The sequence below is a fragment of the Onychostruthus taczanowskii genome, unplaced genomic scaffold (assembly GCF_017590055.1).
Source record: "Onychostruthus taczanowskii isolate IOZ18803 unplaced genomic scaffold, ASM1759005v1 scaffold168, whole genome shotgun sequence".
Taxonomy (NCBI): Eukaryota; Metazoa; Chordata; class Aves; order Passeriformes; family Passeridae; genus Onychostruthus; species Onychostruthus taczanowskii.
This window is the reverse complement of record NW_024498884.1, coordinates 178,743-193,122: the sequence shown is the minus strand read 5'-3', so window position 1 is coordinate 193,122 and position 14,380 is coordinate 178,743. Positions and strand designations below refer to the sequence as shown.

General features: G+C 34.9%; 1 protein-coding gene across 1 annotated transcript in view; it reads left to right on the top strand.

Moving 5' to 3' along the window:
- LOC121333367 (contactin-associated protein-like 4) overlaps nucleotides 1-14,380 on the top strand; it is a 200,077-nt gene that overhangs the window by 75,032 nt on the left and 110,665 nt on the right. The window contains exon 3 of the mRNA XM_041399639.1: nucleotides 695-888. Coding sequence (XP_041255573.1) covers nucleotides 695-888 — 194 coding nt within the window. The remainder of the gene's footprint in view (nucleotides 1-694; nucleotides 889-14,380) is intronic.

The following is a 14,380-nucleotide window of genomic DNA, read 5'->3' as shown; positions in this document are numbered from 1 at the left end:
ACACTTTGGGCAAATTTTTTTCTTTGCAGACAGGTATGCCTGAACTTGAAACTGCATGTGTATATCTCATACTCTTTTATCATTTGCTTAAACGTGTTTTAGTCATTTTAAAGAGCATGTGCCATCTAAATTGGTCATCTAACTATGCTTTATTGTTTCATATACAAATTTGTACATCCAGGACTCAGAGAACAGAATCATGCAGAATCTTTTAGGTTAGACAGGACCTCTGGAGATTTTCTAATCTACATAAAATGAAATTTAGATGCATAAAATAAAATGACAAAATTCAGATTTTTTTACTTGAAGAGTCTGGTTGGTAAAAATTACTCTGTAAAATTTATTGTAGAACTTCAAGACAGAGAAAAGGGTGTGAATCAATTCCTAATAATTTAGAATAGTTATATGTGGTTACAATATCTAGCAATCTAGTATACATTTTCAGAATACTTGCTAAATAATATCAAAATACTTTTGATTCAACTATATCTTGAATTAGAATCAGAGAATCTTTAAATCATTTGACTTGGAAAGAACTCCTAACAATAATCTAGTTTGAAAACCCTATGTTGGAGATGGACATTTTAATTAGATAACGTTGCTCAAATGAACTAATTTATTTTTGTATATACAAGCTTCGTGCTAACTTGCTTATTTTTAGGAATACTTTTCACTATTTTTCTTTCTTTTTAAGGTGCTGGTGGCTGGTCTCCACTTGTATCCAATAAATATCAATGGCTTCAGATTGATCTTGGTGAAAGAACTGAGATCACTGCTGTTTCTACTCAAGGTGGTTATGGGAGCTCAGACTGGGTAACAAGCTACCTTCTGATGTTCAGTGACAGTGGACAGAATTGGAAGCAATATCGTCAAGAAGAAAGCATTTGGGTATGTTCTTTCAATAATGAAAATTCTGGTTCTGCAGAGACTTAAAGGCAACTTACTGTGCGTTGTTGCAAATCTAAGCAAAGCTGTAAAATATAAAGAACTACACTAAAAATGTTTAGATAATTAAATATACAAAGCAATTTAGCTCTTGAAAAGATGAAAGACAGTAAAAAGCAAATAAGCATCAAAAACCTAGCCATAGAAGTACTCCATTAAGACACAAGGAATTATTCTGAGGATTAAAAATGTACTACAAAATCTCTTTTGTCTTGCTATGTATAGTAAACTTCTTTTCCCGAAAGTATTGATCCCAGTGCATGAAACTTGGCTTTTAGTTAAGGTTAAAAAACAAAACAAAACAAAACACTTGCTTTATTTTTGTGCATTTTTTTTATGCATAAAAACATTTAAACATATTGTAAGAATAAAATGAAACAACCAAAGAAATTAAAATCTTAACAAGCAAATCCCAGTCTATTTTTACAAAATAAATAAATTAAGCAATATTTAAGTTTTGGTCATCAAATTCAGAGTCTAGTTTCTGATGCTGTAACCTGCTTATCTCTGACTACCTTTATAAATATTAATGATAATTAATAAGCCATTAATAAGATCATAATTTCCCTTTTGCATAAATATAAATGAGAGCAAAGGGTACAAAACTTGAGAGATTATGTCCCCAGTCTACATGAAAAAGTGGATTATATAGTTTCAGAAAAGGGTTGCATCTTTCCTTGATCCCCAGTAATTGGCAGCTTGGACTAGAAGAAGAATATTTAAACTTGTGTTATGTTATTGTATCCTGTCAAGTGGATTCTGTTCTCCATGCATAGAGCTGATTAATTTCTAAATTTTTCTAAGCCTTAGACTTCACATATTTCTTGCTGCAGTTAAACATTATGTTAAAATGTATTTCATTTTATGCATTTTGATTTTGTTGACTTTTAATTCAAATTGTTCTTGTCACTCTTACTGTCAAAACCCATCTATGGTATAATGAGATTATGCAGTGTTTTACTTGTTGCATAATTATCCTGCTTTTAAAATTTGCTACATACTTCTGCTTCAAATTGTGTTTTCATAACAAAGAGAAATAAATGAGTTTCTAATCCATATGGCTGTGGGGAGTAAGAAAATCAATCAATTTTCCAAATGTTAAATGAGCATAAGCTGCTACAATATTGTCTTTGCTCATCTTAAGACAGACTGACAAAACATATCTGAGAGGTGGGGCAGCTTGATCTCTTCCGTGACGGCTCTTTTGAAATCCAATATTGGCATTGCAAACAGTGATGCAGATTGTTATTTCTTGAATATTGCCACCAGGAAAATATCAAATGAAAGTTAAGAAAAATAGCTAAATGCTGATGTAGACGTTGGATAAAGGGGGTTGTTAGATCTATAGGAGCTAAAAAGTGAAGCTTCAATTCCACCATCTCGAATTTAATAAAAAATGATTATATTAATGATTGCAATGCAGATTGAAGGTATGGCTTGCAGGCAGTAATGAATAATTCAAGGATGAAAACCATCAGATTCAGGGCATTCTATTGATCTTTTTTATGTATCTTTATTTAGGAGTTCTGCTTCTAGGGGAATATATTTTCTCTTTTCTAAACTGATACACAAATCTAGTCTCAAACTGAAACTCTTAAATCCCTATTTATTTTTTAGATTTTCTCTGACTGTTTTCTCTTTATGCTAACTTCTTAAATGACATGTTCAAGTTCATTAAGGCAAGAACCTCCAACATTATTTTATAAAGTCTACTGTGTTACTGTGTTATTTCTGTCCTATGTTTAACTGAGTCATTGGCCTGTTACAAGGCTACTGACCGGAAGTCACTTTTAGGGTTTTCTTAATACTTCTCTGTATTAGAATGATGGAAGTTGTCCAATTCTGAGGGTGCTGTGTTGAAATCGTCACTAGAAAAAAGAATTTTTACTTCATAACCACTTTTTGTAGACTTAAGTAGAGATAATTCTCTTGTATGCAAATTCACTGCTTCCTACTTTCTATTTTTCTTTTCAGATGTAAGTTTTGAATTGTCTTTGTTTCCTTATGGCTTATCTTAAGGTTTTGATACTCGTGTCACTGTGCAGCTGTAACAGCTTTTTCATCCTCTGTAAAATTTTTATACCTGAGGTGAAAGAATATTATCTACACATCTGTGAATTATTTAGTTATCAAAACTCTCTTAATAGTCTGTGGAGTGGGTAGTTTTTTCCAGGCTGGCTCCTCTGACTATAGGTGCCTTGCTTAGGTTGAAATGAACCATGTTTCACCTTCCCCTGCCTATAAAACAGTTCATTGTGTGTTTGTGCTGAATTTGGATTTAAAAATTCTGTTGTTAGGTGAGATTATCCTCTGTCCCTTCCCTGCTGCTAATTATTAAATATTTGTTTTCACTTTTCTGTATATTGGGAATTGGTTTAGAATACATCATGGAGACTGTAGTCTTTACTCCTGCAATATATTTTGCTCTCAGTGTTCTAGTTTTTCTGTAAATGTATGCCTTACTTGCCCTCTCATAACTGTAGGAAGTTTGTATTTTATGTGGATTTTATTTATTGCTTAAAATAATTTAATTACTAGAGGAGTGTTTGAAAGACTAACTCCATTATATTTAATTCCTAGGACTCCTGTTGCTATAGATAAAGTACTGTTAAGTATTTTTAGCTATATGTTCTACAATAGAGTTTTTCTTATTTCAACCATACATTTTGATTTCTGTCCTCAGTGACATTACTGTCACTGTCTTTTTAAAGTGAACTGTAAGTGTTTTCTGCACTGCTCTTGATATATAAGATTTTTTCAGTCAGACCTTACTAGTATCAATATTTATATCTCTTTTAGTAATTGGTACAGTTCTGGTCAAGATAATTCCCAAGTGAAATAGTTGTTATTAGTGGTAAGAAACATGTTTTTGCACAGAAATAATTCCCTTTGGTAATGATTAGTTGAATCTTGGAAAGAAATAAATTCAGCTCAATATTATATTTTCTTTAATTTTACCATAAATATAGAAGTATTTGAACAACACATGTTGTATCCTTTTATATTCTTCAATCTTTTTATTGTGTTCCTCTTCCTTAGGATGTAGTTTCATGTGCAGTAAGTTCAAACTCCGAAGCCCAATCTTTTGCTTTTTTTTTTTTTTTTTTTTTTTTTTTTTTTTTTTTACCTTTAAAATCAGCAGAGGCCTCAAATCTCTTTGTATATTAAATTATCATTTTTTTTTTCTCTGGAAATGATGATTCTTTTCACTTCTGTCAGACCTCAGGAGGTATACAGTAAAACATGATAAGAATATATGTTAAATTTCGTTCAAGAAGTACTAGGAAATCTTATGTCTTTAAATACTACCTTTATTAGAAGAATTGCTATTCATTTGTCTTCTTGATTTGTATTTGCATTCTTCCTCATAATTCTAGATAATATCACCTGTATTTTGGTTGTGAAAAATCTCCTATTGTAATTATATTTGTCTATTTGGGGCTATGTATACTGACCCTTTCAACTAGTATAATTTTTGTGTTTAACTAAATTCATACTTTTTTATCACAAGAGATTTTGTGCTGTGTACTCTCTCCTGACATTACTAATGGCTCTTCTTTTAAAAGGAGAGTAATAAGACAAAGACATTAAAAGGAAGGAGTTAAGAGGGGGAAGAAGTGTAGCAATTCACAATTTGAATAACAAGTTTCCCATGGCTGACAATTTCACTGAAAACATGAGTCATCTAACTCATGGAGAAAAGCCCGATGTTATTCATTAGCAGGAGTTTTGAGGAACAAAAGAAATGCAATTCCTCTTTGATTTAATGTTGACTATTTATTCTCTGACACACCTATGGAAATACACATATATTCAGCCTTCAGCTTTGTGGATTTTTTTCCAGTGAGAATAGTGATTTATCCATTCCACACCTGGATCTGAGTTTTCAGTTTTATTTGTTTTGAATCTTCCCTTTAACAATTATTTCCAGACAGAAATGAAAACTAATAGACAAAAATAGCTAAAATCTGGGGAAATTATGACCATTTTGTAAATTCGCTTTTAGAAGACAAATTTGTTTATGTGTGTTTATTTTTGTACATACATTTAGGTTCTGAGATCTACTGGTTGTTTAATTAAACTTGGCCAAAGTTAAAACTGTAAGTTCGCTTTATCATAATATTCTCAGCCCTGTGAATTTACACAGAAGTATTTTCTCTGTAACAGTTACTATTCTAATGGTATGTACCATAATTTTATGGATGGTGAAGAATTAATTGCATATGAATTGCTACACATGTTCACAACTTCCTTTTTAAAGGAGTTGGGGCTTTTTTTTTTTTATTGGAGATTTCCCATGGTGCAAAATAACTCACAATTATCAAAGTTGCAGGTTAAGAAATACGGTATCACAAGTATTCTGTGATAATCACATTGTAAGTTTAAAGAATGCACTGTTTTGATAAAGCTGGTGACTCTTCCTTAGACTCAGTGATTCATGTTTGCTATGATCCTCTTCCTTAGAGAGTAGAGTCATCATTCTTCATCATAATTTGCTTCGCTTTAGTATCAAAAGACTACTGCTTTTACATGTGCTACTTTTTTGGACTGCTGCTAATTACTTTTTGAACCCAGAAGGTTTTTCTGTTGATTCCTTCTGCAAGCCAAGCCATAGATAATTTCAACGGGTACTCTATCACTACATTTACCATAGGTACAATTTTGAAGTATTGTGACTTCAGACTGCCTGACACTTCTTGTGCTAGTCACAGGAAAGAGAGAACCTCTTTATGTATGAATTAAAGTAGAGCATGTAGTAATGACCCCCATGGGAGACCCACACTGGACCATTGAGTAGCTGAAGGACTGCAGTCCGTGGTAAGGACACATGCTGAAGTACAGAAGAGTGTGAGGAGTCATCCCCCTTAAAGAGGAAATGTGTGACAGAAAGCGCATCTCATGGAAGGTATCCCTGCCCGTGGCAGGGGTGTTTGACTTTGAGATCTCTTCATACAACTGGCCCCAGCCCATCAATCCAGACCATCTTGATCCCTCTCTAGAGCTTTCTACCCTCCAGAATATCAACACATCTGCCCAGCTTGGTGTTGTCTGTGAACTGACTAAGGTGGCATTTGATGGTTTTTCTTGACTGGCAAAAGATGCAGGCGGATGCAGGAAAAAACAAAGGAGGAGAATATTCTTAACTCGAGGTATAAAATGAACTTCAAGGGAAATACGAAAAACTAAGTATGAAGAAAGTCAGAAATACAAGGAATCAGGTGGCATAACACAGACAGAGAACTACTGGGCAAATGCCTTTGTGAAATAATTTGCGTGTATAAACTTCCACTTACGAGGACATTTTAATATTTATTTAAGATATTTAAAACATAAAATTTCTGAACTTACCTTATGAGCTTAAACATTTCTCTATCTGCTTCTGTTTTCAAAGCACTCTGACCGCAGTGCTATTTTTAGACACTTAAATGGCAATCTAATAAGGCTAATTTTGCAGTCACAATGATTAATGTACTGCATAAAATATCTTATATTAGGTGAAAAGATGAATGCATGCATCAAGGTTAACCTGTCCCAGAATATTTAAGATAAGGTAAAAGGAAGGAAAAAAAGATAGAAACATCAGCAAAAAATGTAGTGCCTTTAATAAAACTTATATAGTTTTTGTGGGTAAACATTAAAGGAATTGTTAATGCCAGAACAAGTAAAATTTATATTGACAGTATGTATATTATGGCAAACCATGGATAAAAAAAGCTACACACACACACATTTAAAAAACATGTATTTAATCAAGGACTGCAAGATGCCTTGAAAATATGCAAATCCCACAGCATGCGGAAGTAAATACTCTCTAGATTTAGACATTCACAGGTTATTTTAAATGTGTGCATTAATGTTGCTGTCATTAAATTAGTAGCAGCTTTGAGAATCAAATGTAAATGTGTTGGGATGATACTTTTTTATTTTAAAGATTTCTGCTTTGCAAACTATTAACTGTGTACCAGAACTGGTTTCTGGGACTGAACTTGATCAGGAATATTTTCCAGACAGTTTCCACCTGCATCATAAGCAATAGCAAAGCAGCTACAACTTTCTATATATGGGTGCTACAAGAGAAACGACAATCATCCACTTCTTTGCTTCTGCCTTTTCTGCATATTTTGTTGGTGAGTTTGTGCTATAAATGACTTTGCACTTCTAAAATGCAGAAATCCTGTAAATGACAGTGCTATTATCTTGAGTTGTTTTTGTAAGTTAAAAATAATGCTAAATATATTGATGCTAGTGCACCATTTTTCCATTAAAATAATTCATTGTGATATATGATGAATTATTTTATGTTGCCTTTACCTATTGGTTATCTTAATAACATTGTAATATTCATATGTATGTGGAAAATGCCGTAGAAATCATTAGAACTAAAAAAAAAAAAAAAAAAAAAAAAAAAAATAGTTCTTTGTCTCTCCTTTCAGGTGCTGGCTGCTCTAGAGTGATATTGCACTGATCCCTATCATTTTCATTCTAATATGAGAAGCTTGTGCTTGAACCCATATGCTTGCCTGAAAATGACTTGTGATGGATGAGGAAAATTGTGCTATGGCTGGGAAAATATTGTCCCTATTTTCTGCAACAGACAGATTGTGTGCTTGAAGAAATCAAGCTGCCTTTGAAGAAATCATTTCATCTTGATAATCAGAACAGAATGTGTTCAGTTTGCTCAAAGCTTATTGAGCAACTAAGTAGTAGCAGACCTCTCTTGTTTATTCCAGCCACTCTCCTTAAACAGAGCAAAGATACTTTCAGAAATGGACTTCAGACCTAATTTGAAGAATGTCTCTGTCATACATGGATTTGTTTTATGCCTAGTATAATTCCTGAAGTTTAAAGTTAACAAGGTGAAAGAACATATTTTTTATAAAAACTTTGGTCGTTGAACTTCAGAAAAAACCTCAAATTATTTTGATTATACAATATCTTAACCCTGGTGTTGCCATGGTCATGACATTTTAATAGTTTACAAGTTATTTTAACAATTTATCATGTCTACAACGTAGTAACATTTGAATAATTTTCATATTTCCATTTTAGACACTTAAATTTCCTTTACAAACTTTTTTACAAATTGAAACTGAAGTCCTAAAAATAGGAAAAGAAGTTTGGAGATATAAGTGTTTCTTAAACTTGGCATCTCCAACATACACTTAGATGCACAATTTCCTGTTTTAACTTTTAGGAATCCGATTTTTGTCAATAGTATTTCAGTATTTTCAATCCAATTTTCATTTGTTACTGCTCTTTCTCTGTGTCTGAGTTTCTGTGAAACACATACCATGGCTAGTTATCATCTTCTCTTATATGACTGAATGACAGTTTTCAGGCTACTTTTATAGCTGTTCTGTTTCATAAACACATGTCTATGCATTCACTGGAAAACTTGATAACCTCTGCCTCACAATGTGTCCGTGTAGTTAAGGTTTTAAATAATGGGTAAGAATTATCTTCTGAACACTTTTAGAATGCAGAGACTTTTGGGGAAAAAAATTGAAATCTATTTCCAAAGTAGTTTTCTTAATGGGCAAATACATTTTAAATATAGAGTGAATCACAGAGTGGTTTGGGTGAGACAGGACCTCTGGAGATCATCTAGTCCAACATCACTGCTAAAGCAGAATCAGCTAGAACAGGTTGCACAGAATCACATCTAGGTGGATTTTGGATGTCCCCAGAGAAGGAGTGTCCACAGCCTCTCTGGGCAAGCTGTTTTGGTGCTCTTGCTTACAGAGGTCTGGGGTGCCTGAGGCCTGCCTTTAGCAGTAAAGACTAAACTCAAAAAGGCATTCAGTATTCCCTCCTTCTCTGTGTCCTTTGTAGGACACCTGCATCATTCTGCATCAGATGCACATTTCTTCCTTTTACTACCAATGTCCTTGAAATCCCTTTCCAGATTTAATGCCAAACAGACCTTAGCCTTCCTTGTGACCTTCCGGCACACTCTAAAAATGAAATCTCTATGTTTAAGACAGACAGATACACAAAAAGATAATTTTTTTGAGATCATGAATACAATTTTTGTTGCTTTTTGAAGTAACATATTCATATCCCTTTTAGTGTAAATGTCTTATTTTATCAACTTCACCTTCAATTGATACCGACCTGAGCAGTATCTTCGTAAAAACTTGACTGTGCATATTTTTTGTAGCTAAGATTCCATGTGATCATCATATCTTCATAGTATTGGTCATGGCATAGAATTTACTAAAGTTTTACAAGCTTGTGCTTTATATATTTTTGATTAATTACTGGAAACTTGAATCATGTAAGGACAAACTAGATAGTAATTTGTATATCAATACTGTGTACTTTCTTCTTTCTATATTTTCTATAAATGGAAAGGAATGTTATTCCTCTACTGGGTATGTACTTAAATCTTATGATCTTGCATTTTTATGCTGAATAAGGAATAGGTTTTAGGAATAGGCATTTAATCCATTTAAATCTACATTTTCTGCTACCAGACAATGCCATTTGCTACCACTTGTTTTAAAGGTCATCGGTAAGTAGTTTTGAATGAATTTTTTTTGCATATTTCTTCCCTTGTATGAAATTTGCTTGTCACTACAGGACATGAGACAACATGATGCAGACACGCTGTTACTCTCAAGGCAGGAAAAAGGGAAGTTTATTTTCTGACTCTAACATTTATAGATTTCCAAAGGTGACAGTGAATTGGAGGGTTAAAGTGTCACTTCTCCATGGACACTGGACAAACCAACAGTCCATCAAGTTTCTCCTCCTCTATAAAAGAATGCAAAACAATAAGTTGTTTACAGAAAGTGTGTGAGAAAGTTTGATACAAGAATACAAACATCAGAAGGCCTAGAAAATCTTAAAAAATCAGAGCAACACTTGCTAGATTTAAATTGTGTCAGGAATATTTCAGTGTGTTTTAAATAAGTGATTCAGCAGCTATAGCAGTGCTATTCATATCTAGCAGAGATTTCTGTGTGATCAGATCTATACTTTGAAAATTCAGTGAATACCTTATTATTTCCCACTTTTTAAATTGCCTTATTTTTTCAAGGTTAAGTGGACCTAATTAAAATATCACTGAAAAGAACTGGTTTAATGTTCCTCAAAGAGACCCTCCCTCTACTTTTCTATATAGTTATCTGTGGATATGCTAGCTAGAATTCATGGTTTTTTGATCTTCAGATCTGAGTCAAAGTATCAGAAAATTTCATGAAATATTCTAATTTACAGCATTTAACTTATTTTAAACAAAAGTATGTCCTTTATCAAAAGGTTTTATTTCTTATATCTGTTAATTTATCTGTAAGTTTTTCAGCAGATTTCCTTGTGTGATGTTCACATATTTGGCAGGTATTGAGCATAGAGACTTTTTTGGGTAGACTTCAGTAACTTCCATAATTTTCAATAAAAAAATCTGAATTTTATTTTTACCAGTTTAGATAAAGTTTTATTTGGGTTAGTAGACAGGTCATGTATTCTATATATTTGTTGGTCTTGCTATCACCCTCTATGTTGTAAAAGACATCAGAGAATTTCTTATGGGTCTCCATGGCATTTACAATAATCATATTTTTTTTAACTAGCTGGCTGTGCAACTTTGTCCTATAATCACAACATTGTTATTATTTATTAGAGTTACTGACAGGAATATTTGGGTAAAAAGGATAGTAACTTAACTGCATAATATCCCGAATCTCCATCAGGTAACTGTAGATACTTGTGCTAATCCCTTAGTTAAGGGCTTCTATGTTCTTAATGGAATATTAAAAACTAGGTGGTGTTAGTGCCTAGTCATAGATACAAACTGGAGTCAGCATGGGATTTTTTTTCAAATTTGTGATCTATTAACTTAGGCTCTATTCTCTAGAAGTCTACTGATTGGAAAATACAAAAAGAGTGGAAAAGTATTTTTTAGCTTTTATGCATGATTTTGCTGACTTAACTGATTATTTTGCCTCAAAGAGACACATCTATCTATATTAGCCTTGGCATGGCAAGTTTTAACAGCTCTATCAGTTACTTTTATGAATCTGTTTATCATAGTCAAACATACCCTATATTACTCTTTCAAACAACTCCCATCTTTCAAAACTTAGAATGAATTATTCAGCTGCAGTCAGAAATATTTGGGCATTTATTCCTCTTAAGAGCCATTAACCATAACATTTCAGTCTCTCACAATTCAAATATGTGATGACAAATAGCCTTGAAAATTTTGATCAGTGAAATGCAAAATTTATCAGATATATCGAAAAGAGTTTTAGCATTCAACACATCCTCAGTTGTTGCTAATTATGTTTTAATACCTGTTCGGTCTTAGTGTTTGTTGCTATTGGTGGGGATAAAAAGATGAGTACAAAGGTCAGACTTTACCTCTGGTCCCTAGGAAAATACACAATAGCTTATTTTGAGAAGTGAGAAAAAGTGAAAACTTACTGTGCTTCAAATTCTTTGTATATTTGTGAAAAGAGTTACCTTTTTTTTCTCCCCCTTGGGCCAACAAATCCCCAAAAGCATGCAGAAGCATGTATAAAGCTACAGAAGAATACCATTAAGACACAAGAAGAATACTATTAAACCATGGTAGTCTAAGCCACTACCAATGTCTTCTTAAGGAAAATGGTCCAGGCAAATTTTTTGTCACGATTAATGAATTGATTGTGTATAGGCTAATTAAGTGGTGAGTTTATGTGATGACTTCATGAGAATGTGCTTGCTGCAGTGTAATGACCAGGTTAAGACTCTGAAGTAATTTGAATTTTAAAATGAGAGACCCAAAGATGGGCTTTATTTAATGCAAGGGAAAGACTGAGATTTAAAGTAGGGGGTTTTCATGCTTTGCACCTAGCAAAATCAACAAGTTGGGCAGGATTTTACTGCTTGATACTGATACATTTTGTATACATTCAGTTGAATACACATTTTCTTCAGGTTTTGCTTTTCTAAGGCTGAGTCTAGGTTTTAGAGGGCTATCACGCTCATGCAAATCTACTGTGAGAAAATTTGGGATATTCTACTAGAAAATTCACCCATTTAAACTCTTCTTCATATCTTAATTTTATATTGGTTTTTATAAAAGCAGGCTTAACTATGTCGCAGATAAGAGATGAGGAGTTGCATATCTGGAGTTTTAAATTAATCTGTAAAACTATGCAGCTTGATTTAAACACATGAATTTATGATTAGATTGGTCTTATGATGTCTTCACTAATTAGACTCTCTTATGGAAAGTTGTTATTTTAGGGTACTGGGAGATGAGCAAAGGAAGTGGTCAATTTTTATTGTTGTTTTTTGAGGATTCCTTTTTCCTGTTATATGTCAGAGATTTTTCTTTCTGCATAGTTTCCTTCTCTATTTTAGGTTATGGAGTTAGCAAAGGTTTCTTTCAAATTTGAGCAGGTTCAATGTTCCACTCAAGGCAGTTTGAGTTGTAGAAAGAGGGATTTGTGGTGATCTCAACAGCAAAAGCTTTCCCTTTGCTTTTTTGCATTGCTGAAAATTGCAAGCATTCTGGTTTCTCCTTCTGGCTGTCCATCAATCTCCATCACATTCTGGCACGGAGTGGGTGGTGAGAGTTGAAAGAGTTTCAGATTCAGGCCAGCAGTTTTATCCTCAATGTTTCTCAGACTGAAAAAATTGCCATCATAAACTCAGTTGTCCCACAATCTTATTATCAACAGCAGAGCAGTAAAAAACTGAAATTAGCAAACTAGTGAAGCAAAAATTCATATCTAATCTTACCAGGGTCTGAAACAGTGTCTTCATCTACCATTGTGTCTCTTTGTTTCTCCTGTTACAACACCCTTAAATTAGACTTAGTGGAATGCCGAACAATTCAAATCTTGAATCTGGAACAGAATAACAGCGTTTCCCAGAAAATATCACCATTCCTGAAGATACCTGTGAAGTAGTATAGGCATGTCATATATTTTAACACGGTGTCTTGGTTGAAAGACAGGTGTCTGCCAAGGAAGACAGGAACTTCCCTTGGAATGGGGAATATGATGCCCTTCCCACCAAATTATTATAACTCTGAATTTATGGGGCTTTCAGGCAAAAATATGAGAAACAGAATAACAGTTCTTTACTCTTGTGTATAGCAAGGCAAACAAACAGCAGTGGCAGCAACAGCAAACGAGAGCAGAAATTCCATGGAAGTCACTTCTTGCAAAGTGCTCTTGAAGCACTTTCCCTATTGGTGTGGTTCCGGCCGCAGCTGGCAGGGGCGCTGCTGGCTCCTGGTGGGCCGGGCGGGTGCAGTGGCGCCCGGCTCCCTCACGGCTGACAAAAGTGGGCCCCAGCAGGAAGCTCAGAGCAGCGGCTGGGACATCAGGGCAGGCTGTAGCTGGAACCACAGGGTGTCCCAGCAGGCAGGGCGTGCAGAACTATAGCGTAGCAAAAACCCAGAGCAGTGGTGAAGGAATGGCAGGGCTGCGGCCCAGCTCTGGAGACCCGAGGCTCCCTGGGAGGGGAAAGGGCTGGAGATCCTGGGGTTTTCTCCTGAGGCAGTGGAGCTGATAGTGAAAACCTTTTTTTAGTGAGGTTGGGCATTAATAAGGTCTCAGCTCAGTGGCTGCTCTCACGAGCAGAGGCTCACCCCAGGGCAGAAGAAGCAGGACCAGCCTGGGCTCTGGCAGCTGCAGTGAATTCCTCCCCCTTCTCACACCTCCCCCCCTAATTCTCCATAAGCAGCAGCTCTGACCATCTTTCTCCAAAGCTGAGAGAGCAAGGGAGCTAGGAGCTGCCCCAGCCCCCTTTTTCCCAAACCAGTTCTCACAGTACCCCTGCCCTTCCGAGAGAAACCCTCTGATAAGAGAGAAGCCAGCTGCATCCTTCCCAGGGCAACTTCTTTTCTCTAACTACCCAGTTGTTAATGTCTCTTAGCAACAAAATGGGAGAAAATTCCCTAACAGAAAGAAAACAAAAGGAAGAATTCTAACCTCCAACACATAGCTTATAATAAATTATCTCTTCCTAACATGACAAAAATTGAGAATGTTAACTGGAAAAAATGTTGCTTCTGTCTAAAACTAGAGATCTCTATACATCTTATGTCTCTATTGTGTCACTTACCATGATATCATTAAACCCTAAGAATAAGTAGTTGTTTGAGATGTCTTGAGTCATTACGCCTGTGCAAATAATGTTTTTACATTAGGGAAAGAATAAACCTGTATCTTCTTACTGGACCTTCTTGTTGGTGGGGCTCACATTTAACTTTGAATCACCCAAGACCTCTCTGATTAACCAGGACTGCTGGCCAGTGCTTGGAAGTCTCTCAGTAAGCACTTCTACCATCTCCCTCAGTATCTATGGCTGAATTCCATCTGGCTTGGTAGAGAGCTGTATGTGACTAAGTAGTGTAGCAGGTCACTCTTTCCCCTTTAATTCTGGGCCCTTCATTCTTCTCCTCATTCCTGCCTTCCAGTGCAGGGGCCTAAGT